At 29.8% G+C, this 25,939-nt stretch overlaps 4 protein-coding genes across 10 annotated transcripts in view; all 4 read left to right on the top strand.

The window, feature by feature from the left end:
- LOC105116364 (probable disease resistance protein At4g27220) overlaps nucleotides 1-4,888 on the top strand; it is a 48,979-nt gene extending 44,091 nt beyond the window's left edge. For all 6 annotated transcript variants that reach the window (XM_011013686.1, XM_011013689.1, XM_011013687.1 and 3 more), the window contains one exon: nucleotides 4,704-4,888. The gene's annotated coding sequence lies outside the window, so the exon portion shown is untranslated. The remainder of the gene's footprint in view (nucleotides 1-4,703) is intronic.
- LOC105116367 (probable disease resistance protein At4g27220) lies at nucleotides 84-1,460 on the top strand. Its single transcript, XM_011013696.1, has one exon. It carries the CDS (start codon nucleotides 84-86, stop codon nucleotides 1,458-1,460), a length of 1,377 nt encoding a protein of 458 aa, XP_011011998.1.
- The window catches only part of LOC105116366 (uncharacterized), a 29,150-nt gene continuing 3,856 nt past the window's right edge, over nucleotides 646-25,939 (top strand). Inside the window, exons 1-2 of one of the 2 annotated variants that reach the window (XM_011013695.1) lie at nucleotides 646-705; nucleotides 1,517-3,125. In XM_011013695.1, the coding sequence (XP_011011997.1) occupies nucleotides 1,551-3,125 (1,575 nt within the window). In that variant the 5' untranslated portion in view covers nucleotides 646-705; nucleotides 1,517-1,550. Of the gene's footprint in view, nucleotides 706-1,481; nucleotides 3,126-25,939 lie in introns of those variants that run through there. The other variant, XM_011013694.1, reaches the window with a different exon arrangement.
- On the top strand, nucleotides 3,725-4,917 carry LOC105116365 (uncharacterized). The gene is made up of 3 exons (XM_011013693.1): nucleotides 3,725-4,348; nucleotides 4,453-4,612; nucleotides 4,705-4,917. Exons 1-2 carry the CDS (start codon nucleotides 3,767-3,769, stop codon nucleotides 4,564-4,566), a joined length of 696 nt encoding a protein of 231 aa, XP_011011995.1. The 5' UTR covers nucleotides 3,725-3,766; the 3' UTR covers nucleotides 4,567-4,612; nucleotides 4,705-4,917.

Raw genomic sequence — 25,939 nt, 5'->3', positions numbered from 1 at the left:
AAGAGATAGGGATCCCATTTGGTGATGCTCACGGGGGTTGTAAAATTCTTCTAACAACACGTCATAAGGATATATGTTCTTATATGGAGTGCCAGCAAAAAGTATTGTTAAGTCTCTTATCTGAAAATGAAGCATGGGCTTTATTCAAAATCAATGCAGGTTTACATGATGAGGACTCTACCTTGAACACAGTGGCAAAGAAGGTTGCGAGAGAATGTAAAGGATTGCCTATAGCACTTGTGACAGTGGGAAGGGCTTTAAGAGATAAATCTGCTGTTGAGTGGGAAGTAGCGTCTAAAGAGCTCAAAAACTCTCAATTTCAGCACATGGAACAAATTGACGAAGAAAACAATGCATATGCATGTCTTAAGTTGAGTTATGATTATTTGAAGCACGAGAAAACCAAATTATGTTTCTTGCTATGCTGTTTATTTCCAGAAGATTACAACATTCCAATTGAGGACTTGACGAGATATGCAGTTGGCTACGGGTTACATCAAGATGCGGAGTCCATTGAAGATGCAAGGGAACGAGTTTATGTGGAGATAAAAACCCTCAAAGATTGTTGTATGCTGTTAGGAACTAGAAGTGAAGAATATGTGAAAATGCATGACTTGGTTCGTGATGTTGCTATTCAGATAGCATCATCAGAAAAATACGGATTCATGGTAAAGGCTGGCTTTGGGTTGAAGGAGTGGCCAATGAGCAATAAAAGCTTTGAAGGTTGTACAGTAGTTTCGTTAATGGGCAATGAACTAGCAGAACTTCCTGAAGAATTGGTGTGTCCACAGCTCAAAGTTCTTTTATTAGAACTGGATGATGATTTGAATGTTCCAGAGAGGTTTTTTGAAGGGATGAAAGCAATAGAAGTTTTGTCTCTACATGGAGGGTGTTTGTCGTTGCAATCACTTGAACTCTCAACGAACCTTCAGTCGTTGCTGTTGAGAAGGTGTGAATGCAAGGACCTCAATTGGTTGAGAAAGCTGCAAAGACTTAAGATTCTTGTTTTCATGTGGTGCGACTCCATTGAAGAATTACCTGATGAAATTGGGGAGCTCAAGGAGTTAAGGTTGTTGGATGTTACAGGTTGTGAATTGCTAAGAAGGATTCCTGTGAATTTGATTGCAAGGTTGGAGAAGTTAGAAGAACTGTTGATCGGGGATGGGAGCTTCAAGGGATGGGATGTTGTTGGATGTGACAGCACAGAAGGAATGAATGCAAGTCTAACAGAACTAAACTCGCTGTCTCATTTAGCTGTATTATCATTGAAGATACCGAAGGTTGAATGCATTCCCAGAGATTTTGTTTTTCCCAGCTTGCTCAAATATGATATAGTGTTAGGGAATGGGTTTTCAAAAACAGAATACCCAATCTCGACAAGATTATTTTTGTGTCGTATAAGCGCCGCATCCTTAAACGCAAAGATATTTGAGCAGTTGTTTCCTACCGTGTCTCTCTAAAGAATATGGATTCATGTAAATTCAGGCCTTGGGTTGAAGGAGTGGCCAATGTGCAGTAAAAGCTTTGAAGGTTGCACAGCAATTTCGTTAATGGGCAATAAACTAGCAGAACTTCCTGAAGGATTGGTATGTCCACAGCTCAGAGTTGTATTATTAGAACTGGATCGTGGTTTGAATGTTCCAGAGAGGTTTTTTGAAGGGATGAAAGAAATTGAAGTTTTGTCCCTAAAGGGAGGGTGTTTGTCATTGCAGTCACTTCAATTCTCGACGAACCTTCAATCGTTGCTGTTGATGGAGTGTAAATGCAAGGAGCTCATTTGGTTGAGAAAGCTGCAAAGGCTTAAGATTCTTGGTTTTATAGGGTGCGACTCCATTGAAGAATTACCTGGTGAAATGAGGGAGCTCAAGGAGTTGAGGTTGTTGGACGTGACAGGTTGTAGAAATCTAGGAAGGATTCCCGTGAATTTGATTGGAAGCTTGAAGAGGTTAGAAGAACTGCTAATCGGGTGTTACAGCTTTAAGGAATGGGATGTCGTTGGGACAAGCAGGGGAGGAGTGAATGCGAGCCTAAGAGAACTAAACTCGTTGTCTCATTTAGCTGTATTATCATTGAGGATACCGAAGGCTGAATGCATTCCCAGAGATTTTGTTTTTCCCAGGTTGCTCAAATATGATATTTGGGTGTTAGGGAATGGGTATTCAGAACTTGATAATGAATACCCAACTGCAAAGACAAGATTATGTTTGGGTGAAATCAGCGCCACATCCTTAAATGCGAAGACATTTGAGCAATTGTTTCCTACTGTGTCTCAAATTAGTTTTCATAGAGTGGAGGGTTTGGAAAATATAGTATTGTCCTCTGATCAGATGACCACCCATGGCCATGGGTCTCGAAAGGACTTCTTGCAAAGATTAGAACATGTCAAAGTGAATGGATGTGGGGATATTCGCACTCTGTTTCCAGCTAAATGGCGGCAAGCTTTGAAAAATCTAAGGGGTGTGGAAATTAAAGACTGTAAATCATTGGAAGAGGTTTTTGAATTGGGCGAGGCTGATGAAGGAAGCAGTGAGGAGAGGGAGCGGTCGTTGTTGTCATCTTTAACAGAGCTACAACTGTCCTGCTTACCTGAGCTCAGATGCATATGGAAGGGGCTCACCGGGCATGTCAGCCACCTAAGTCTTGCTCATCTGAATTTGGATTCTCTCGACAAACTGACATTTATCTTCACACCGTCCCTCGCTCAAAGTCTACCACAGCTAGAAACACTTAAGATAAGAAGTTGTCGTGGATTGAAGCATCTTATCAGAGAAAATGATGATCAAAGTGAAATAATTCCAGAGTCTCTTAGCTTCCCGAAGTTAAAAACTCTCCTTATAGAATACTGTGGTCACCTGGAATACGTCTTCCCTGTCTCTGTGTCTCCGAGTCTTCTGAAGCTGGAACAGATGACTCTAGTTACTAGCAATTTAAAGCAAATATTTTACAGTGCAGAAGGAGATGCTGTCACCAGAGGTGGCACCATCAACTTCCCTCGGCTAAGAAAATTGTCTCTTTCAAATTGCAGCTTCTTTGGTCCAAAGGATTTTGCTGCCCAGTTGCCTTCTTTGCAAGAGTTAACCATTGATGGCCACGAAGAATCGGGTAATTTGTTGGCACAGCTCCAAGTACGTCCTTTATACTTCTCCAAGATTTTTTTTCTTTTCTAATTTAAATTGTCTACTTCAATACACTGATAATTTCTTCTTTCTTCCTCCAAATTTCTGAAACTAAAGCAATTGATAAGCTCTTAATTATGCACTGAATTTATATACAAGAAAAAAAGTGATCCATAATAAAGCATTTTTACTTTATATACAAGAAATCTTACTACTATGTAAAATTAAAATTATTTTTTCTTATATATTTGTTTTTGGTTAATGTCATAATTTGTTTTTTTATAAATCAAATATTAAAAAAAAACTATTTTTTAGTTAATAAGTGTAATCTTTTCATGATTGCTTTTAATTTAACTAATATAAAATAATAATTTATATTTAGATTATCATAAATATGAAAAATTATGATTTCATAATCCGCTGACCCATTGCCCTATCTATTTATATCTTTTTTATTGATTAAGTATTTTGCTGAAGTACCGGGGATAATTGTTTCACCTATTTACCAAAATTATATAATAGTTTCAAAGTGCACAAACGTTCCGAGGAATTATATCTAACAAAATGGCACCTGTATTTATTTAATTGTTTTTATGCAGGGCTTCACTAGTTTGGAAGCATTACAGTTGTCCTCACTGCCTGTGCCTGACATGAGTTGTATATGGAAGGGTCTCGTGCTGAGGCATTTGACTACTTTGGTGGTGAGGAAATGCGAGAGACTGACGCATGTATTTACAGGCAACATGATTGCTAGTCTGGTTCAACTAGAAGTTCTAGAGATATCAACTTGTGATGAATTGGAGCAAATCATAGCTAAGGATATTGATGATGGAAATGATCAAATATTGTCAGGAAGTGATCTCCAATCTTTATGCTTCCCCAATTTGTGTCGAATTGAGATCAATGTATGCAACAAGTTAACGAGTCTCTTCCCAATAGCCATGGCTTCAGGTCTCCCGAAGCTCCAAATACTTAGAGTAAGCCAATCCTCTCAACTACTGGGAGTATTTGGGCAGGATGATCATGCTTCACCTGTCAATGTTGAGGAGGGGATGGTGCTCCCTGAACTGCAGGAGCTGTATCTAGAACAATTACCGAGGATTGTCTACTTCAGTCTTGGATGTTATCAATTCTTATTCCCTCGACTGGAGATGTTGAAGATGCATCAATGTCCAAAGCTGACCACAAAATTTGATACTACATCAAATGGTTCAATGAGTGCTCAATCAGAGGTGCTGTATATGTGACATGATTTCTTGGCTCTCTTTAAGTGTTTTTATTTCTTGTTTCCCTCAATAATCAGAATGTGTATGCCATGCTTGAATTGGCTTTGCAGGTATCTCAAGTAGCTGAGGGTTCCAGCACTGGTTGCTCCGTGCCAACCAGCACTTGTAGAACGTGGACCTCATATAATGGGTGGGAAGGGGAAAAAGAGGAAGAGGATGATTAGTTTGGCATTGGAATTTAAAAAACATGCTACTAATTCATTCTTCCAGGTAAAATGGCTGAAACTATTTATTTTATATCCTTCTTTAAATCAACAAATACGAGATGCCTCGATGATCTTTGTTCTTGATGTTTGCATTAGGTTGGTTGGTTACCTATGTGATGATCAACGCGACATTGGTGGGAAGTAATTCCAGCTGTTTCATTAGCTACCAATGTGTATGTTTTCCCATTTGTGTTTCTTTTCAAGTGTCCGAGCCTTCAAAAACGAAAGGCATAATTTTTACTCATTTGTGTGCTATTGTTTAATGTTTGGATTCTCATTCTCCTCATTTTGATATTCTATTTCTTATTTCTTCCTTCAGATTTCTAAAACTAAAGTAATGGATAAATCCTTTAGCCATCCACTGAATTTAAAAGGAGTGAAATTGAGGCCTTTCCGCCAATTAATAAAAAATGGTTTTTATCAGATTTTCTTAACAATTAGAGTCAAAAAGTAAAAATTGAAACTTTCTTTTTAAATACTATTTTCACATTAAAAGAACTTCAAAAGCAACAAATTTGTAATTAAACAAATATATTTTTGTCTCTTATGTATTTGTTTATTCTAACTTAAAATACTAATTAAACAGTCTAATTTTTTTAATTTGATTTATGATTTAAAAAAAAACATTTGATTATCACAACATAGAATAAAAGTTTAAAAAAATAAATGACGGCAATCCCATTAATAAATTTGTGCTACAAATGACAAAATAAAAACAAACTCAGCAAACAAGATCAGTCCTAATTAATTTTGTCAACTGAGTAGGAACAATATTTGTGTTTGAATCCTGAGAAAATTGAGTAGGAAAATAAAGGGAAATTTTTGCATTTTATGAAGTTTATTTTTCTTAGTTATGATGATTTATTGTTTTGGAGGTCCCTAAAAGTAGAATAATGGTCCCCAAATTTACAATGTTTTCCTGCAATCACACAGTGCCTTTTTTTAAACTGCTCAATTATTAATCGCTTGGTGTCTTCTTGTCCGTTCCGTTGACATCTACAACCACATGATGAGCTTGTTATTGTGCTCAATTAAAGCTCGATCTTCGAAAGCTCAATCTTCGAATCTTCTTCTAAAATATTTAATTTTGCTATGTTATTTATGAAAATGTAATTCATTATTAAACCCTAAAAACTTCTATAACTCCATTCTCAATCCCAAATTTTTTACTTGATTTTGTCATAAGTTTTGATTTAAATCAAAAGTTAATTCTAGTCAAAACTCGTAACAAATATAATTTAAATTTTGACTTAAATCAAGATTTGTTATAAAATTGAGTCAAAGCTTTACTTTAATAAAAAAAAAATTTTAACTTATGATATAATTTTTTCTTGAGTAAAAAATAAAAAAAAAACAACTTAAATTAATTTACAAAACCGAACCTTATACAATCAAAATTTAGATATAAATTGAAAGTTTGTTATTTCACCGTTAATAATCGAAAGTTACTTTAAATTATGACATGAAGTTAGAAGTTACTTTTCATAAATGATACCTGGAAAAGGAGAAAGGGTACAATCTGGGTCATTATGGATCGATTAACTAAGTTTACTCTTTTCCTATCAATAAAAATGATAGATCCAATTAACAAGTTGGCTAAGATTTATATGAATGAAGTTGTAAAGTTTTATGGAGTCCCAATATCAATTGTTTCAGACCCAGACCCAAGATTTACTTCATGTATGTGGTCGAGCATACAACATGCCTTGAGACAAATTTAAGTATTAGTACCACCTTTCATCCGCAGATTGACAACCAATCTAAGAGAGTTATCCAGATCTTAAAAGATTTTCTAAAAGCATGTGCTTTGGAATTTGGTGGAAGAGCACCTGTCAATAGTAGAATTCACGTATAAAAATAGTTATTAGACAACAATTGGAATGGCCCCATTTGAAGCTCGGTAGAAAGTGTAGGATAAATCAGTATTGAAAAAGTGAGCATATGAAATAAACTCACATTTGGCCAAGGTTCACAATGTATTCTATGTTTTTTTGCTGTGAAAAGCCAATGTAGATCCTTCAAGAATGTTACCTCAAGTGCCAGTGGAGGTAAAAAAAAACTTAACACTTGAAATAAGACCAATAAAGATACTCGATTGGGGTGAGAAAAAACTTCATAATAAGAAAGTTCCCATTATTAGAGTTTTATGATGAGGCTCACAAATCGAGGAAGAAACATGGGAGAGAAAATCAGAAATGAGACAAAAATTCCCCGACTTGTTTATAAATTCAAGTACATCACTCCAATTTCGAGGACAAAATTTCTATTATGAGGGGAGAATGTAAATCCCAAGAAAAATAAATAAATAAAAGTAAAAAAATTCATACATATAGTTAAATATTTATCGAAATAATTAGTTTAACCACAAAAAAAAAAAAATAGATCCAACACCCATACCATTCCACAATTAATGTTTTTTGAATAAATAACTTTTAAATCATAAAAAGAGTGAAGAAAATGATTTTAATGTATTAATATTAAAAATAATTTTATATTGAAAATTGATTTTAATAACATTGATTGAATCCACAATTACAGAAGTAAGATGAATAGGAATGTGCAATTTCATATGAGTCATGAGACCATTGCTATCAAGAGTTTTTTTCTACGAGATAAGGTGAGTCGTGAGACCATATTACCCCGTATGCTTTAGAGGAGATAATATGCTGTAATTTCAAAAAATAAATCTCAATTCAGTGTGTTAGATTGCAACCACCGACTAATTAATGGACAATGGATCTTAGATTAATATACTATCATTTTTTATTGTATTTTTTTTCTAGTCATATTTAATTTTTCATCAAGTGATTAATATATATAATTCAATGTATATAATTCTTAACGTTAAATGCTATGTATTTAGAATTTTGATGGATTGAGAAATGGATATATATAATTTTTCATCAAGTGATTAATATATATAATTCAATGGATATAATTCCTTGGTGAGTCTCTCACTTCATCGTACTGAAATTTCTTGAACCAGCCAGCACTTCTTTTAGTTTTTTTTTTTTGGCTGAGACATTTTTACTTGGGCAAAGATATGTGGGAGATACCAGCACTCTAGCTCTCAAGAAGTTACTTATAAAGAGCCTCCGTTCTATTTGAGTCCACTTATTTTAGTACATTTTTATTTTTTTATATTAGTATACCAACTTTTTTTTATTATTATATCAATTAAATACTTTTTTTCTTGTTTACTTTGATGTTGTGACTTTGATCCAATGAAATTGAGTTTGAGTTTTTCTCAGAATAAATAATTGTTTTGATAAATAAATAATTATCTCTTCATCATGGTTCAATGTAGAGACAAATTTGGTCCATCTTTTGGTTTTAATTCCATGGCTTTGGTTTGATTTATTTTTTGTTATTCTTTGAATATCTTTGTTTCTTGATACATTTTTTTTCGTTGATATTGTGTTCCAAATAAAAATTAGATAAAATTTTATTTTTTATTTAAAATTAATTTTTTATATTTTTAATTTATATAAAAAAAATATTTTAAAAAAATAAAAAAGTATATTATTTTAATATATTTTTATGTAAAAACTACTTTAAATAATAATTTTTATTTTTGTATTTGTTTTCTTGTTATATTTAATTTTTCATCAATATTCCTATCGTTAATTGCTTTGTATTTTGAATCTTGAAAGCCTAAGAGATGGTAGACAAAATAGAAAAAGAGACAAGACAGTTTAAAAGAAGAAAAGGAAAGAACAATAGTGAATAATATTTTTTTTTATTTTTTAATGTGTTATGTCAAAATAATTTTTTAAATTAAATTTTTTTTTCATTTTAATATATTTTAAAATAAAAATATTTTAAAATATAATCATTATCCACCTACAAATATCATTTAGACGAGGCAAACCTTCTTTTGACTCGGCTAGCCTCCTGTTCTGTGGGTATATTTTATTGCTGCATGATTTTCACTATAAGTCTCATTATAGTGAAAATTCAGAATTATTTTAATGGATTCAGGGTGATTTTTTACAGTGGATTCAAATTCAACAACGAGGGCTATTTCCTGCAGCAAGGAGAGTTTCTGAATTTTCATTATTCATACATTGCAAAAAATAATAAAGTTTCTGATAATTTTCAAATCAAACTTTTTTTTTTTTTATTTACATGGGGTGTCCGAGTCAGCTTGCGCGCCCCACGATTAATCCCCACGACCCACTGAATACCCTGCAAACCCAGTAGGCATGTAAGACACCGCGGGGGTGACAGACGTGCACGCTAAGGCTCGAACCCAGATGCAGTGGAAGGAGACAAACCCCTTCTACCGCTAAGCCAAGCTTTGGTTTGCATTTTCAAATCAAATTTGAATTGGGTTGTTGTTGCTAACTATTTTATTTTCACTATAATTAATTGCTTTATCACGTTGACGCCAGCAGTCAACGACTATCTTACATTCCCTTGGCATCGAATTCCATGCCTTAGCAAAATATCACAGGCTCCAGTGCTAGCAAAATATCACAGGCTCCAGTGCCTCTCTAGCAATAATTAATTTTATTTTCCCCCAAATATTTATCGAAATAATCAGTTTAACCACAAAAAAAAAAACAAATAGATCCAACTACCATACCATTCCACAATTAATTTTTTTTGAATAAATAACTTTTAAATCATAGAAAGAGTGAAGAAAGTGAAGAATAATCAAAGTGGTGTATAAAAATGTAATGACCACATTTAACGAAATAATTAATTTAATCACATCCTTTCTAGCTAATCTAGATTTTAATAACTAGTTGGTGCTGCGTTCCAAATAAAAATAAAATAAAATTTGATTTTTTTATTTAATTTTTTTAATGTATTAATATTAAAAATAATTTTATATTAAAATTGATTTTAATAACATTGATTGAATCCACAATTAAAGAAATAAGATGAATAGGAATGTGCAATTTGAGATGAGTCGTGAGACCATTGCTATCGAGAGTTTTTTTCTATGGGATAAGGTGAGTCGTGGGACCATGTTACCCCGTATGCTTTAGAAGAGATAATATATTGTAATTTCAAAAAATAAATCTCAATTTAGTGTGTTAGAATGCAACCACCGACTAATTAATGTACAACGGATCTTAGATTAATATACTATCATTTTTTATTGTATTTTTTTCTAGTTATATTTAATTTTTCATCAAGTGATTAATATGTATAATTCAATGGATATAATTCTTAATGTTAAATGCTATGTATTTAGAATTTTGATGGATTGAGAAATGGGAGATAGAAAAAGAGACAGAGCAGCTCAAAAGAAAAAGAAAAGGATAGAACAAAAGTGGAACAATTTTTATTAACTAAATAAACTTATTTTAGAAAGCTATAATTATTAATATTAAATTTAAAATTCATATTGCAAATCCTCAAACATATCATGTGGTTTAATAGAAATTATTTTTATAAACATATGTGGCTTAACATTATTAATCAAAAGCTCATAATAATGTCCTTGATTTATGAATCTTGATAGAAATAATGAATAATGTATTCTTCTTCTTCCAATAACTAATTGCTCGAGGAGTTGATGGTATTGAAATTTATCATTATCATTTCAGAATAAGAAAATCAAAGATTCTGAATATAAAAACGATGTTTTTATGTGATTGTTATCTTAAAAGTACTAAAATTTATTCCTAAATTATCACAAAGATATATTTATATATTTTTTTTATTTATATATTTTTAATCAAATATATTTGTATCTCTCATCCCTTGAAGACTAACCAAACAAAACCTACATAACCTCTTTTTTTTTCATTTGATTTCTAATTTGTTTTTAAAGCATTTGATTATTACATCATAAAATAAAAAGTTGAGTAAAAACAAGCACCCACACCCCTGCATATTAAATGCGCTTATAAAATGGTTCATTAGATAATTTGGGCCACAAATACCAAAACCAAAATAACCTCAACAATCAATAGTCATTACTCCAAATTAATTTTAGAATTAGATTTATTTAACTTGTATCTAAAGATATTTATGTGAATTAATTTCATCCTGTAAAATTATTTGTGAGTGGAGTATTTCATGAAACCCGATAAAAGAAATTCTACTTCAATTTTTGTCAAGATATGTCTATCTTGATACATAGCAAAAATGAGGAATGTATTTCTCCACCCTCCAATACTCCAATAGTATAGGTTCAAGCCTCATTTCCTACGTAGAGGGGGGGAATATTAAACTGATGATTAGAATAGTGTTTAGTTATTATTTTAGAATATAAAAGATAAAGATAGTGAAAATAATAGAGAAGACATGTTTTCATATATTTTTTGTTTTAAGAATATAAAAATTCATCAAAAAAAATTATTCCAAAAACAGATTTATTTTAAGTAACTATCTTCATTTTCTTCAACAAATATATTTTTGTCTCTCATGTATTTGTTTATTCTAACTTAAAATACTAATTAAACATGGTCTAATATTTTAATTTGATTTGTGATTTTTTTAAAAACCATTTGATTATCACAACATAGAATTAAAGTTTTAAAAAGAAACACTCACAGGCCTACACAACACATGAGCTGATTAAATGGCGACAATCCCATTAGCAAATTTGGGCTGCAAATGACAAAATAAAAATAAACTTAGCAAACAAGATCAGTCCTAATTAATTTTTACACAAGTATGTTGTCAACTGCATGTTGGCCTATTCCAATATGAGAAAATTAAGTTGGAAAATAAAGGGAATTTTTATTTTTCATAAAACACATTGGTCATTACTAAAAAGGGAATTAGATAATATTTTTATATTTTTTTTATACAATATAATTATTTAATTATCTTTAAAAGATAAAAAAAAAATACTTGGATCTAGAGGTTTTTTAGTCTGACTTGATGTTGCAACAAGTTACTTAATTGCACATGAAAATTTAAAACAATTGTCTTTGACTCAGGGCTCTTTTATCATTTAAATATCGTCATTTAATAGTTATTGGGTATCATTAAAGGCAAGAATATAATTTGGTAAATAAGAAAATTAAATTAAAAAAAGAAATTGGGTTAACAGTGTTTGCCATTTATAGACAGTATATGCAGCGTCATTCGATAGCTAAAACCGTGATTACAGGGGCGGCTTTTGAAGGATCTTGATGTCTCCTCCACCAATCAGCAGTGTGTGCAGTACTATAACGGCTAATGTGGCACATGTGACATTTTGTTTTTTTTTTTTTCTCCTCTCTCCTACTCAATTTTTGTCTTGGAATTCAAAAATCAAATTAGTCTCTAAAGTTTGTTCTACTTATAATTTCATCCATATTTTTTATTATATTTTTTTAAATTTAGAATACTTTTATGAAATCATATGGTTTTTTCAATTTCATCATTGTTTCTTTTTGTTGCATTTTTTTATATTTAGAATAGTCTATTAAATTACTTTAGATGGTTTTCACAACAATTCTTTTTTTTTTTTGCAATTTCATCATTTTTTAGTTTTTTCCTATCAAATTTAATTCTTTTTTATTATTGTATTTTTATTTTTTTTACCTTGCGAGATCTTTTTTAAATGATTTTTTTTATTATTTCATCCTTCAATATTTAATTAGACGAGTCTTTAGGTTTTTAGTAAAGTCCGAGTCTAGAATTTAATGGTTCGTAGGTTTAAAAGATTGACCCCAGTTTCTTTATTTTTTTTCATCCTCCAACATTTTTTTTTAATTCACTTTATATGATATTTTTTTAATCTTTTTGAAAATAACATAGGTTGCCTTGGATTTTTCTTTTGTTTTCGTCTTTGTTGAATTTCATTTTTTATGAAGGAATTTTATTTTTAAGCTGAATTAAATTGATTGATTTCATCCTTCAATATTTAATTTTTTAGGTGTTGAGCTCTGGTCAAGAATTTAATGTGTTACGAGTTTGATAGTTTAATTTGAGTTTACAAGGTTCACTTTAGCTTCTTTGATTTATTGTTTCATTTTTGTAAGCTCTTTTTTTTTCCCTTCATATTTCAACCTCTAACATTCTTTTTACTCTCTTTCTATGGGAGTTTTTAAAAAATAACAAGGGTACAACTCAAAGTTTTTTTTTTATAATATTTGTTAATGTTTTGCCTCAATCTCATAACTCGTATTACGGGTTTGACAGATTAGCTCAGTTTTTTTTTGTTTTTTTAATTTCATAATTTAACATTGAGTTGATTATAAATTAGACTTCATGATTTAATATGGTTTGCTTTTTATGATTTAGATCACATGTTTTGCAAATTAAGCTATGTAAACTTAAGTTTTTTATTATAGAATAATTCTAGTTTGATTTTTTTTTAATTTCAACATTTAACAATAAGTTTATTGTTAATTGAGTTTTATATTTTATTTTTATTTCATAATTCTTTTTCCTTTTTCTATTTTTCAAGAAGGAAGCAAAAAAAAAAAAACTTGTAAAAGAACTTGAAATTGACAGTACTAAACTATATATAACTAAAAATATAAGAATTAAACATATTGTTATTGAAACTATGGAATTGATTAATTAGTTTTATCAAGACTAAATTATTATTTGCTAAGTGTGCTTTCTAATAAAAAAAAATGTCTTGATGTGACCTGATCAACTTGATAGGTCTCAAAACAAATCGGACAATCGTTAAAAATATAGTTTGACTAAATAAATTCAAGATGACATATTTTTAAAAAACAAATAAATGAAGATGGTGAAATTCAAACTCATAACTGTTTGGTTATAAAAGCTCTGATACCATGTCAAGGAACAAGGATATAATTTATATAGGTGAGATTTTAAGATATGATTTGTATTATTCTTGAACATGTTAAATTATAATTAAATCTTCATTGACATATAGGATTTTATTATTTGTTTTTTTGAAGGAGAATAGGTACATGCAACAATCTTTACTGTTCCTTCATTTAGGAATATAGAATTCAAATATGGTTTTAAGAGTATATATTTATAGGGTACAAATCTGTTTGTATAAGCAATATTTTCATAAATTTATCAATTCTGCAGTTGGAAAAAAGAAATAGACTCAATATTGCACCTAAGAAGACCGATAAAATGAAGCTCTTTCCCGGGGCATAGGCTGACAGAATTTAAACCCCAGAACCTGAACACAAGTTGTAGGATTTTAGAGTTACATTTTTTTATTATATAAATAAATAAAATTAGCATTTTCTTTGTTTTCGAGTATTAATTTTTTTATATAATTAAATAAAAATAATTTTATAAAAAAATATTAAACTTAATAAAATTTATAATCAAGAAAACTCTTAAATAATTTGATTTGAAGTCCTAGTGATTAAAAGATTTTAAGATTGACTCATTAGACTTAGTTTAATAATTATTCAGTAAATTTTCTATTACCTAAATATTATTTTTTTATATTAATTTTTTTTTATCCAACCAATAACATAATATTAACTAGTTCTATTTTTATTAGTTGAAAAACAAAGCTTCTCTATGAAAAAAAATTATTTTTAGCCCTTGGGTAGTAAAATACTTAATTGAAAAATCAAAAAAATTTAGTAATAATGTTGATATAAAAATAAATTGGGTGCAAAGTCGATAATACCCAAGTAATTTAATGGTATATTTAATGTTTGCCCCTGTTGAGATTACGAAGAGACCAAATATAAAAGTATTTATAAAAAGATTTTAGTTTTGAAGTTCTTAAATCGATTCTGGAGGACCGCTGTATCTCAGAGCACCATATCATGGTGTGCATCCTGGACAAGCGGAAAGCACTTGTCGCCGTTTTGCCTTTTAGAAACTCTAATGCTCCAATACTTTCGGTGGAGTTTAGCTTCTTTTTTTCACTTAACCTTCAGCTCTGCTACAGTTCAGTGAAAAATGAATTTTTGAGCATGAAATACCCATAACCTAATCCCGTCATTAAATTCTACACAAGCAAACGACGCGTCATTTTCAAATGTAATTGTAGCAATACATTATTTTTTGTTTTCTTTGATAAAGAAGAGATGATATGTCATCCAGTTTTTAATATAAAAAATTAAAAAGTCTGGCTCACGAGGGAGGCCTTTTCTTTAATGAGTTAGGTACATGGACCCACATGTCTAACTTCTTTTGCCTTTTTTTTATTGCCCCTGCATTTTACACTTTAATCATTCTAAAGGATTAGTTAAAAAACAATTAGAACTTTTTTTATCAGATACCATTGAAATTTCAATTCTTTTAAGATTGTAACCTTTTTTCATATTATTTTAGCAACATTTCTTTCTTTACACCCTTTCGTGGTGGTTTTTTTCTTTTTTATATAAAAACATTTATGTGATTGATAAAACTTTTTTGTTTGTTGTTTGATTAAATACTCTTTTTTTTTTTTTTTACAAACCTCCTGTATGGTTTTCCTCAATTAAACTTTATTTGATAACTTTCCTTTGCATGTCAACTTTTATTATTTTATAGTTAGAAAATAAAAAAATAAAATTATTGATCCCATTCGTGTCTATCATCTAGTTTCTAGTTTGTAAGTTTAATAACTTAACTGGAAATAACTCAAATCTATAAAAAAATATTATTTAATGTATAAAAAAATAAAAAATATCATTTAAAATTATTATTTTATAAAATCACATCAAGTGGGCTCTTGTCCTGTTTATTTTAAACGGGCTCAGTTTGGGAGGTTTCTTAACTTTTCAACTTGATCTTTTATTATCGTTAACAATTATTTTTAATTTTTAATTATGTCTTGATTATTCCATAAACATATGTTTTATTAAATAGATGTGATACATTTTTTACTCATGGTCAATAACCCAATTTTTACTTGCTTTAAAAAACACATAAATTGTGAATCAAAACATTTTGTAGACAAAATTGAACACATTTTTTTAAAAGAAACAATAGTGAAAAAAATATCAAGAATTTAAAAAATCACAAAAAATAAATTAAAAATAAAAATTATGATTTGGGATGAAATCAAACAAATAAAAAAATTTTAAAAAGCAAGAAGTGGTCTAAAACATGTACAATCAGGCCACTTATAATTTTGAGGATCAATTAGAAGTTTGATTCAAAAGAAAATTGAAGAAAAAGGTTGGATTTGGTGAAATTCCTCGAAGATCACCATAACATGATGGTGTGTATCTTGGAAAAGCGAAAAGCACGTGTCCCCGTTTTGTCTTTCAAAAACTCTAATAATGCTCCAATACTTTCGGTGGAGTTTAGCTTCTTTTTACATAACCTTCAACTCTGCTACAGTTACTGTGGGGTTCTATCCAGGAGGGGCATCAAGTTTTAAAAAGAATAGGCAAAGAAAAACCGCGCTTACTTTCTCTCACTTGTCCCCGTTTTCTTTTTTTAAAACTCTAATTACTATTAAATTAACAAGAAAATATTAAATGAGAAAGGGTTTTTATTTGATCAATATTTTTTTATTCTTTTATAATTTCTTCTCATAAAATACCATTTATTTGATTAATATTTTTTTATTTTTTTAATTAATGCCTTTTTATATAAAAAATTTATTATTTAACTTTAGATTTATTTTTTATTGGATTATCTTACTCCTATTAGATGGATCACATGTTTGGTGAGTTGATCCAATTCACTTGTTTTTTTTAATTAATTTTTTTTTAATCTTATTATTTATTATTAGATTGAATGATAATTAGGTTTTATAATTTATTTTATTCTTTTTAATCTTATTATTTATTATTAGATTAATTGATAATTAGGTTTTATAATTTATTTTATTTATTTTTTATTGGGTTATTTCGACTTCATGATTTGAGTATTGTGTTTAATGGGTTAATCTGAGTTAATTCGGTTTTTTTTAATTAAATATTTTTTATAATTTTATTATTTAATATTAGATTGATTGATTCTTAAATTTTATAATTTTAAAAAGTTTATTTAACTTGTTGCAAATTACAGGTAAATAAAATAGTGTATTTTAAATCTTGAGACACTAACGTTAGTTGAACCACTTCATTATTGATATTTTACTCTGAAGGTGTACAGTGGAAATCGACTCTCCCTTGTTAATTTCTAAATTAACAATCTGAGGAGGGTTTTTTTTCTTGTATATTATTGTTTTAATAAAAATAATAGAAAAGAAGAAAAGGATAAAAGTAAAACCAGAGAATGATTAAAGAATACCAAGAGAGTGTGGGATTGGTAATGTAATATAAGATGTTTTTTTAAATTATTTTTTATTTAAGAATATATTTAAATAGTTTAAGAATACAAGCGGAAAGCACTTGTCCCCATTGTCTTTTAAAAACTCTAATGCTCCAATACTTTCGGTGGAGTTTAGACTTTTTTTACATAACCTTCAACTCTGCTACAGTTGCTGTGGGGGTCAAGGAATTTCTATCCAAGGGCATCTAGGTTTTAAAAAGAAAAGGCAAAGAAAAACTGGCCCGTCCACCATTTCAAAAGATAAGCTTACTTGCTTTTTCCCCCGTCTCTCAATTGTCCCTGTTTTGTATTTAAAAAATTCTAATTAAATATTAAATGAACAAAAAAAAGGATTTTTTTAATTATTATACCCTTCCTCACAAAACACAACCTTCAACTCTACTATAGTTATGTGGTGGGCATAACATTATCAAAATAAATTAATAATCCGTGAGGTGATTTCATGACGGTACTATTCATTATGAACCCTCTCACATTTTATTATAAACGGAGTAGTGATTTTTTTCTTTTAATGCTCAAACATTTTTTTCTTTTAATTTTATCATTTTGTGGTCAAATTGATGGACAATTGTTTTTAGTTTGTAATGAAAGAATAAGATTAAAAGATAAAGGATCAGAGATAAAAAAAAAAATAGATGGTAATTTTAAAATTAACAAAAAAGTGCACTTTGTTTGAATTATAAATTTTCAATCCTTGTAATTTTTGAAAATTCATTTTTTTATTGATTTTTTTTATTTCTAGTCAATGAGAGAGAAGGTTGTTGGATTTTAATTGAAGAAAGAAAAAGTCATTAATTAACATCAATCTTAGCCATGTAAAAGGTTGATTTTGGTGTTAGTAAGATTTATTTGATGATGAGAATTTTATTTAGGTGTTTTTCATCTTTCTTCTTGTCTAATAGTTTTACTTAGGTGTTCTTGGTCTTTTTTCTTGTCTGAGAATTTTACTTAGGTGTTCTTTGTCTTTTGTAAAAGCAAAAAAGGTTAATTAAAGTTGCTTCTGGGTTTTTTTACCATTTACTAGGTTATTTAAGTCTATAAATAAATTTATCAAAGCTTTTAGGGTGTTTTCTAGGTGTTATGAGTTAAAAAGAACTTTTGGATATAAAATACCCTTATTCTAATTCGATCATTAATTTCTAAACAAGCATATCCATTTTTTTTTTTTGAATAAAGAGTGGATAGCAAATGATGCTTCATTTTCTAATATAAATATAGCAATACATTCTCTATATCCATTTTTTTTTTTGAATAAAGAGTGGATAGCATATCATCCACCCTTTAATATGAGAAATTAAGAGAGTTTAGCTTCTTTTCTATATACATAACCTTTAACTATGCTACATTCAATGATTTCTATCTAGAGGGGCATCAAGTTTTAAAAAGAAAAATCGGCTCAATCACCATATCAAAAGATGAGTTTACTTTCTCTCACTTATCCCCATTTTCTCTTTTAAAAACTTTCATTAATATTAAATTAACTAGAAAATACTAAATGAGAGGGGGTTTTTATTATAACCCCTCCTCACAAAACACTATTTATTTGATTAATAATTTTTTATTCTTTTAATTAATATTTTTTTATATAAAAAACAATTCATTTTTTAATATTAAATTTATTTTTTATTGATTTATCTCATTCTTATTGCAAGGATCACAAATTTAATGAGTTAACCTGATTTACTTGAGATTTTTTTCTTAAGTAACTTTTTCTTCTTAGTCTCATCATTTAATATTAAGTATATTGATAATTAAGCTTCATCATTGTTTCATTAGTTTTTTATTGAATTATTTCAACCTTATAATACATGAATAGTTCTTAATAAGTTAACCTGAGTTAACTTAGTTTGTATTTTGTACCTTTTTTTAATTGAGATTTTTTACAATTTCATCATTCAACATTGGATTGGTTAAGACTTGAGTTTTATGATTTATTTTAATTTATATTTTACAAGAATATCTTGGTTTTATGATCAAGGTTTAGGGTTTTAACATTTTAAATCGAGTTTTTTTATTTCTTTTCTAAAAAGTTATCCCAGTCTCATTACCTGGATCATTAGTCTTTCAACATTGAATTTATATTTTATTAATTTATCCTTGTTTCATGACTTGGGTAACGGGATTGGCCGGTTAAACAAGTTGACTCTTTTTTTTTCTCTTTTTTTAACTGGCTTCCCCCCCAATCTCATTATTTAATATTTAATTTAATTTATAATTAGACTTCATGATTTGTTTAGTTTGTTTTTTTTAATTGAATTAGATTGTTTTTTCAATTTCAACCTCCTTTAATTTTGTAATATGCCAAATTCGGTCACCTTTTTTTTTATTTCTATTTATTTTATTTGAGATAATTTTTAAAATTAATTTTTTATTTCATCCTCTGGTTTTTTTTTCTATTAGGTTTGATCCTCATTCTTTTAATTTTTTTTTTAATTTTTTAAATAATTTTTTTCACTTCATCCTTCAACATTAAATTAGTTGAGAATAGAGTTTTTTTTATTGAGCCAAGGTTTAGAAATTCACGAGTTACGAGTTTAAAAAATTAACATAAGTTTAAAAGATTTGCTCGAGTTTACTTGGGTGTCCCCCCTTTTTTAATCTTATGGCTTTCTAGTTTTATCCTTCAATATTTATTTAATTGAATATTAGGCTCTAGTTTTTTATTTTCTTTCTATTGGATTTCTCATTGATTTTAAAAATGATACGAGTTATCTTACTCTTCAACATTAGGTTGTTTGATAATTAAGTTTCATAGTTTTATTCTATTTGCTTTTGATGAGGTTGTCCAATATCGTAACTAGGTCACGGATTTTGTATACTGACCCGGTGGAATCGAGTAGGGTTTTTTTCAAAACTTTTTTGAGATTATATTTTATCTTCAATTCATCTTTCAATATTTTATTTACTAGAAATTAAGCTTTGAATGTTTTCACATTCTTATTTAAATTTTTCTTCATTATAAGATAAGATCCTTCAACATTTGATTTTTTTTATTTCATATTTCAACATTTAATTGATAATTCAATCTTATACCTATAATCATGGAGTTAATAGGTTAAACGGGTTTAACTCGCGTTGTTTTTTTAGCTTTGCCCTTTGATATTAGGTTATTTGATAATTGAGTTTCATGATTTTATTTAATTTTTTTTCTACGGGGTTACACCGATGTCATGACCAAGTTGTATATTTTGCATACTAACATGGATTAGCTCAATTTTATTTTTTTTTACCTTTTTTGAGTGCTATTTTTTTAAAAAAATTTTATAGCCGTGGTATTTGTCATTTGTGTTTTTCAATTAACCTATCTTATTAAACATAATTGAGTCAATGACACGAGTCTCAACTTTTTTTTGTTTTTTTATAAGTGCTTGCATTGTGTTAGTATCATTTCTTTATGTTGAAAAGAAATTGGGTCTACCAATGATATAACACGAGCCATCTATTTATTGTTACACTACTTTTTATGGATTTTTGGAGAAAAAACAACTAGTGAGTCAAGTATTTCTAACCAAGACATAACATAAAAAGATAAATTAATAAACTGTGAGGTGATTTTATGATAGCACCATTCACTATAAAGCCTTTCACATTTCATTATGAACTGGAGTGGTGATTTTTCTTCTTCTTAATTTTTTCATTTTGTAGTCAAATTGATGGCTAATTGCTTTTGGTTTGTTATGAAAGGGTAAGATTAAAAAGATTAGGGACCAAAGAGAAAAATAACAAAAAAAAGGTGGCAGATTCAAAATTAGCGAGAAAAGTTCACTTTGTTTAAATTATAATTTTTTAATCCTTCTAGTTTTTGAACACTCATTTTTTTAATGAAAATTACTTTTTTTATTTTCAATTATTGGTTTGAGAGATGAGAGAGAAGGGTACTGGATTCAAGTTGAAAAAAAAGAAAGTCATTAGTTGACATCGATCATAGCCATGTAAAAGGTCGATATTGGTGTTAATAAGATTCATTCGTCAATGAGAATTTTACATCTTCCTCAAAAGCAAAAAAAGGTTAATTCAAGTTGCTTTGAGTTTTTTAACTAATTACTGGGTTATTTGAGGTCATAAATGATTTATCACGGTCTATAAGGTGTTTTGTAGGTGTTATGGGTTAAAAATAAAATTAAAAAAGAAGAAGAATTTTTGGGTATAAAATACCCCTTATCTATTCCTATCATTAAATCTTGAACAAAATTGGGCATGTTTTTTTTAAAAAAGAAACAATTATTGAAAAAATATCAGAAATTCAAAAAAAAATATAATATAAAAAAATTATGATTTGGGATGAAATCAAACAAATAATAAATTTTTAAAAGTAAGAAGTGGTCTAAAATAGGTGAAATTAGGCCAACTATAATTTTGAGGATGAATTAGGAGTCTGATTGAAAATTAAATCGAAAAAAAGGTTGAATTTAGCCAAATTTGCTTTAGAGAGAGGTTGGAGAGAGAAATAATGTGTGAGAAAAAAACAAGGTTTGTAATAAAATTAATTACGTAGACTTATATTTATTATTTACTAATGAAAAAAAAATTCTTTTTGTCTAATTTGCTTTTTCCTGTTGAACAAGGAGGCAAATCATAATTTCTCAATTGAAAAAAAAAACAGGAGATTTTTTTTTAATTATACCTAAAATTTATTAAAAAAGAAAAAAAATTCAACAATAGAGTATCAAAGTATAAAATAAGAAGAAATCCAATAATTAATCTTAAATTTGTTAGAAAATGTTATGTTTAGTTAACGTATTTTTTTATTCTATAGTTCCTTTAATTTTTGTAATTTTAATTTTAGTTTAAAATTTTATTTTCTTGACATTTTAAATTCTTGAGCTCAAAATATAAGAGAGAAAGTCGTTTGAAAACAATAAAAAAAAGGGTGAAGTTTGTGAATGAGTACTTTTGAAAGACAAAATTTATAATTTTTTTATATTAATAAGTTTTATTACATGAGAGAAGCTTGATAGTGGTAGTTTATTTCTATAAACATGTCTGAGAAGTACATTGAGTTTCATTTAGATTTTTTTTATTTAGTTTATTTTTATTTTTTGAATAATTTTAAGATTTTATTTTTGATATATAAAGATTTTTATAGTGTTTTTAGATGAAAAAAAACCTGTGTTATTAAATATCACATGCAAACTTTTTAAAACATTATTGTAATCATTATTGTCCTCGTGGAAATGACATGGAATTGTAACATCACATGCAAAGAAAGTCGCCATTACTATCTTTGTCCTCGAGAAAATGACAGGGAATTGACCTCTTCTCACCATTATTTCCTTGCTTTCGTCAGGACCGCTGAAGTCAGGTAAAGTTTTTTTAGCTCTATATTCTATCTCGTGCTAAGAGGAACAGGAGAATGCTTTGAAAAGCAAGAACATGATTTTATGGCCTCCATCAGAGAGGTACTGTGTGGTGCTAAAAGACAAGGCAGAATAAGGTGCATGGTGGAGATAGACTCTCCCTCCCTAGTTAATTTCTATATTTCCATCAAACCTATTCTAGGGTTTGTTTTCTTGTATATTATTGTTTTAATAAAAACAATTGATTTGACTATTTATAAGTGAATTGAAAGACCAGCTATGCATCTAATAATTAAGAAGATAAGAAAGAAGAAAATGATAAAAGTAAAACTAGCGGAAGATTAATATATTGATATATTAAAATCATAAAAATATTAATTTAATATATTTTTAAACAAAACTCATGCAAATTCAATTAAAAAAACATTAAAAAAAATGTAAGGGAAAGATAAGGTTGAACAAGTGACGACAATCTAATGGCTTCTCGGATGACCTTATCTCCATGTCACAGGTCCTTTCTCTTAATTGTTTTCTAAATTTGAAACTGTAATTTGTAATTGTAATTCCCAGCATAGCGCATATGCGAGGGTAATCACAACAACTCAAGAGAAAAACAACACCCTATTAAATCAAATTAAAAAAAAACAATTTGATGCATCGAAGGAAGAAATAGAAAAACATGGAAGGACTGAAATGAAATAAAACCTTGTTGGATGCTATCAATTGCCTTGTTCTTTTAGCTTTCTGTATAATGTAATGGGCAGGTCTTATTACTTGAGTGTGTGATGCAAGAGATAGTCATTGCAGATTTTAGTTGCCTAAGTTTGATCCTTTGTGGAGCTCCTTGCAAGTCTTTTTTTTCACCTTATTCATAATTTTCAAAAAAAAAAAAACATTTACCGATCATAGCTTTAGATTAATGTGTTATTGGAAGCAAAGAGGAGCTAGTATCATTCGTGCAGGGTCACAGTGATCTTCATCAGCCTTCCATTCCTTTCTCTCTTTGCTAGGTGAGTACTTGTACATATTATTCTTTTATTTGTTTGTCATTATCTTTATAATATGCCTTTTATCTTAATTATGTCATAAATTTGCTTTTTTGTGGGAATTGCTGCTTTAAACTCATAAGTGTAAACTATTTTGTTTCAATGTATTCGTTAGATCGATGGTATTCTATCTTTCACTAATGAAATTCTGTTTATTGGTTTTGAGAAGGAAAAAAAAAGTATTTCTATCTTTGTTTTATGGAAAAAGCACATAGATCTATATATGAACTATATATATCGAAATTGAAGATAATAAAATTGAAACCAAATCAGCTTCATTAGATAAAGATGTTGTGTAAATAAGCGTATGATGTAGAGATAGTCATTACAGATTTTAGTTGGCTAAGATTGATCCTTTGTTGAGTTCGTTCCATTAATTATACTTCCTTGCAAGTCTCCTTATGCAGACTATCTTAATTATGTCATCAAATTACACTTTTTCTCCTCTTTTTAACATAAAGTCGTTCTTTTATAAATATTTTCATTAGAGTGATGATATTCTATCTTTCACTAAAGAAATTCTTTTTATTGGTTTTGAGGGGAAAAAAAAGTATTTCTATCTTTTTTATGGAAAAGCACAGAGATCTATAAACTATGGTGTAAATAATTGTTAGGGTAAGTGTGAATTTTAACACATGGCGTGGATAGATATTGATGAGGGAACAAAGGGATTAATTGTTTATCGTTCTACTTATACCTGGCCTTGTTGCTTTTGAAGCTGGCTTCCATACAGAGCTAAAGGCCTTCTTCCTTTTGTTCCTCTCGCTATATTTAATTATTGGACAGTCAGTACCAGTGCTTTCCGCATATATTTTCACAAATTAAGGTAATAAAATTACTATTCTCATTCTCTCATTGCCTATTTTACTTGTAAAGATTCACTCTCACACTCAGCATCCTCATTTCTCTAATTTTTCAGACTGGTGGAAAATGGCTATCGAATGTGTTGGTGGATCTATTGTATCTAAGATAGCAGAACTCTTGGTGGAACCAGCAATCAAGCAGTTCCGTTACATGTTCTGTTTCAACAATTTTGTTCAAGAATTCGATGAACAAATGATGAACCTGGCTTTGGCATTTTATCGTCTGCAAGATGCTGTCGACGTTGCTCAACGGAATGCTGAAGAAATTGAGATTGATGTCAACACATGGCTGGAAGACGCAAAAAACGAAATTGAAGGTGTGAAACGTTTGCAAAATGAAAAAGGAAAAATTGGCAAATGCTTTACTTGGTGCCCAAATTCGATGCGACAATTCAAGTTAAGCAAGGCACTGGCAAAGAAGACGGAGACTTTGAGAAAACTTGAAGCAAACTGTAAGTTTCCAAAAGTGTCTCACAAAGCACCTCTTCAAGACATAGAATTTCTTCCATCAGAGGGATTCACACCCTCGAAATCGTCAAAAGAAGCTTCCGAACAGATTATGAAGGCTCTCAAAGATGACAATGTCAAAATGATCGGACTGTATGGCATGGGAGGGGTGGGTAAAACCACCCTGGTGAAAGAAGTGGGCAGGAGAGCCAAAGAGTTGCAGTTGTTTGATGAAGTTTTCATGGTTACACTGTCCCAGAATCCAAATGTCCAAGGCATTCAGGATCGAATGGCAGAACGTTTAGGTCTGCATATTGACGAAAAGACCAAGGAAGGGAGAGCAGATCGATTGTGGCAGAGACTGAAGACAGAGAAGAAGATGCTTATTATCCTGGATGATGTTTGGAAAGATATTAACTTGAAAGAGATAGGGATCCCATTTGGTGATGCTCACAGGGGTTGTAAAATTCTTCTAGCAACACGTCTTGAAAACATATGCTCTTCTATGGATTGCCAGGAAAAAGTGTTTTTAAGAGTCCTATCCGAAAATGAAGCATGGGCTTTATTCAAAATCAATGCAGGTTTACGTGATGAGGACTCTGACTTGAACAGAGTGGCAAAGAAGGTTGCGAGAGAATGCCAAGGCTTGCCTATAGCACTTGTGGCAGTGGGAAAGGCTCTAAAAGGTAAATCTAAAAATGAGTGGGAAGTAGCATCTGAAGAGCTCAAAAAATCTCAATCTCGGCACGTAGAAACATTTGATGACAGAAGAAATGCATATGCATGTCTTAAATTGAGCTATGATTATTTGAAGCACGAGGAAACCAAGTTATGTTTCTTGCTATGTTGTTTATTTCCAGAAGATAACAAGATTCCAATCGAGGAGTTGACGAGATATGCAGTTGGCTACGGGTTATATCAAGATGTGCAGTCCATTGAAGGTGTAAGGAAACGAGTTTATATGGAAATCGAAAACCTCAAAGCTTGTTGTATGCTGTTAGGAACTGAAACTGAAGAATATGTGAAAATGCATGACTTGGTTCGTGATGTTGCTATTCAGATAGCATCATCAGAAAAATACGGATTCATGGTGAAGGCTGGCATTGGGTTGAAGGAGTGGCCAACGGGCAATAAAAGCTTTGAAGGCTGTACAACAATCTCGTTAATGGAGAATAAACTAGCAGAACTTCCTGAAGGATTGGTGTGTCCACAGCTCAAAGTTCTATTGTTAGGACTGGATCGTGGTTTGTATGTTCCAGAGAGTTTTTTTGAAGGGATGAAAGCAATTGAAGTTTTGTCTCTAGAGGGAGGGTGTTTGTCATTGCAATCACTTCAATTCTCGACGAACCTTCAATCGTTGCTGTTGTTCGAGTGTGAATGCAAGGACCTTATCTGGTTGAGAAAGCTGCAAAAACTTAAGATTCTTGGTTTTACAGGGTGCGACTCTATTAAAGAATTACCTGAAGAAATTGGGGATCTCAAGGAGTTAAGGTTGTTGGATGTTACAGCTTGTGAATTCCTAAGAAGGATTCCTGTGAATTTGATTGCAAGGTTG

This window comes from Populus euphratica, unplaced genomic scaffold (genome assembly GCF_000495115.2).
Source record: "Populus euphratica unplaced genomic scaffold, PopEup_1.0 scaffold1529.1, whole genome shotgun sequence".
NCBI lineage: Eukaryota > Viridiplantae > Streptophyta > Magnoliopsida > Malpighiales > Salicaceae > Populus > Populus euphratica.
The sequence above is the reverse complement of the archived record's forward strand: the minus strand, read 5'-3'. Positions and strand labels throughout refer to the sequence as shown.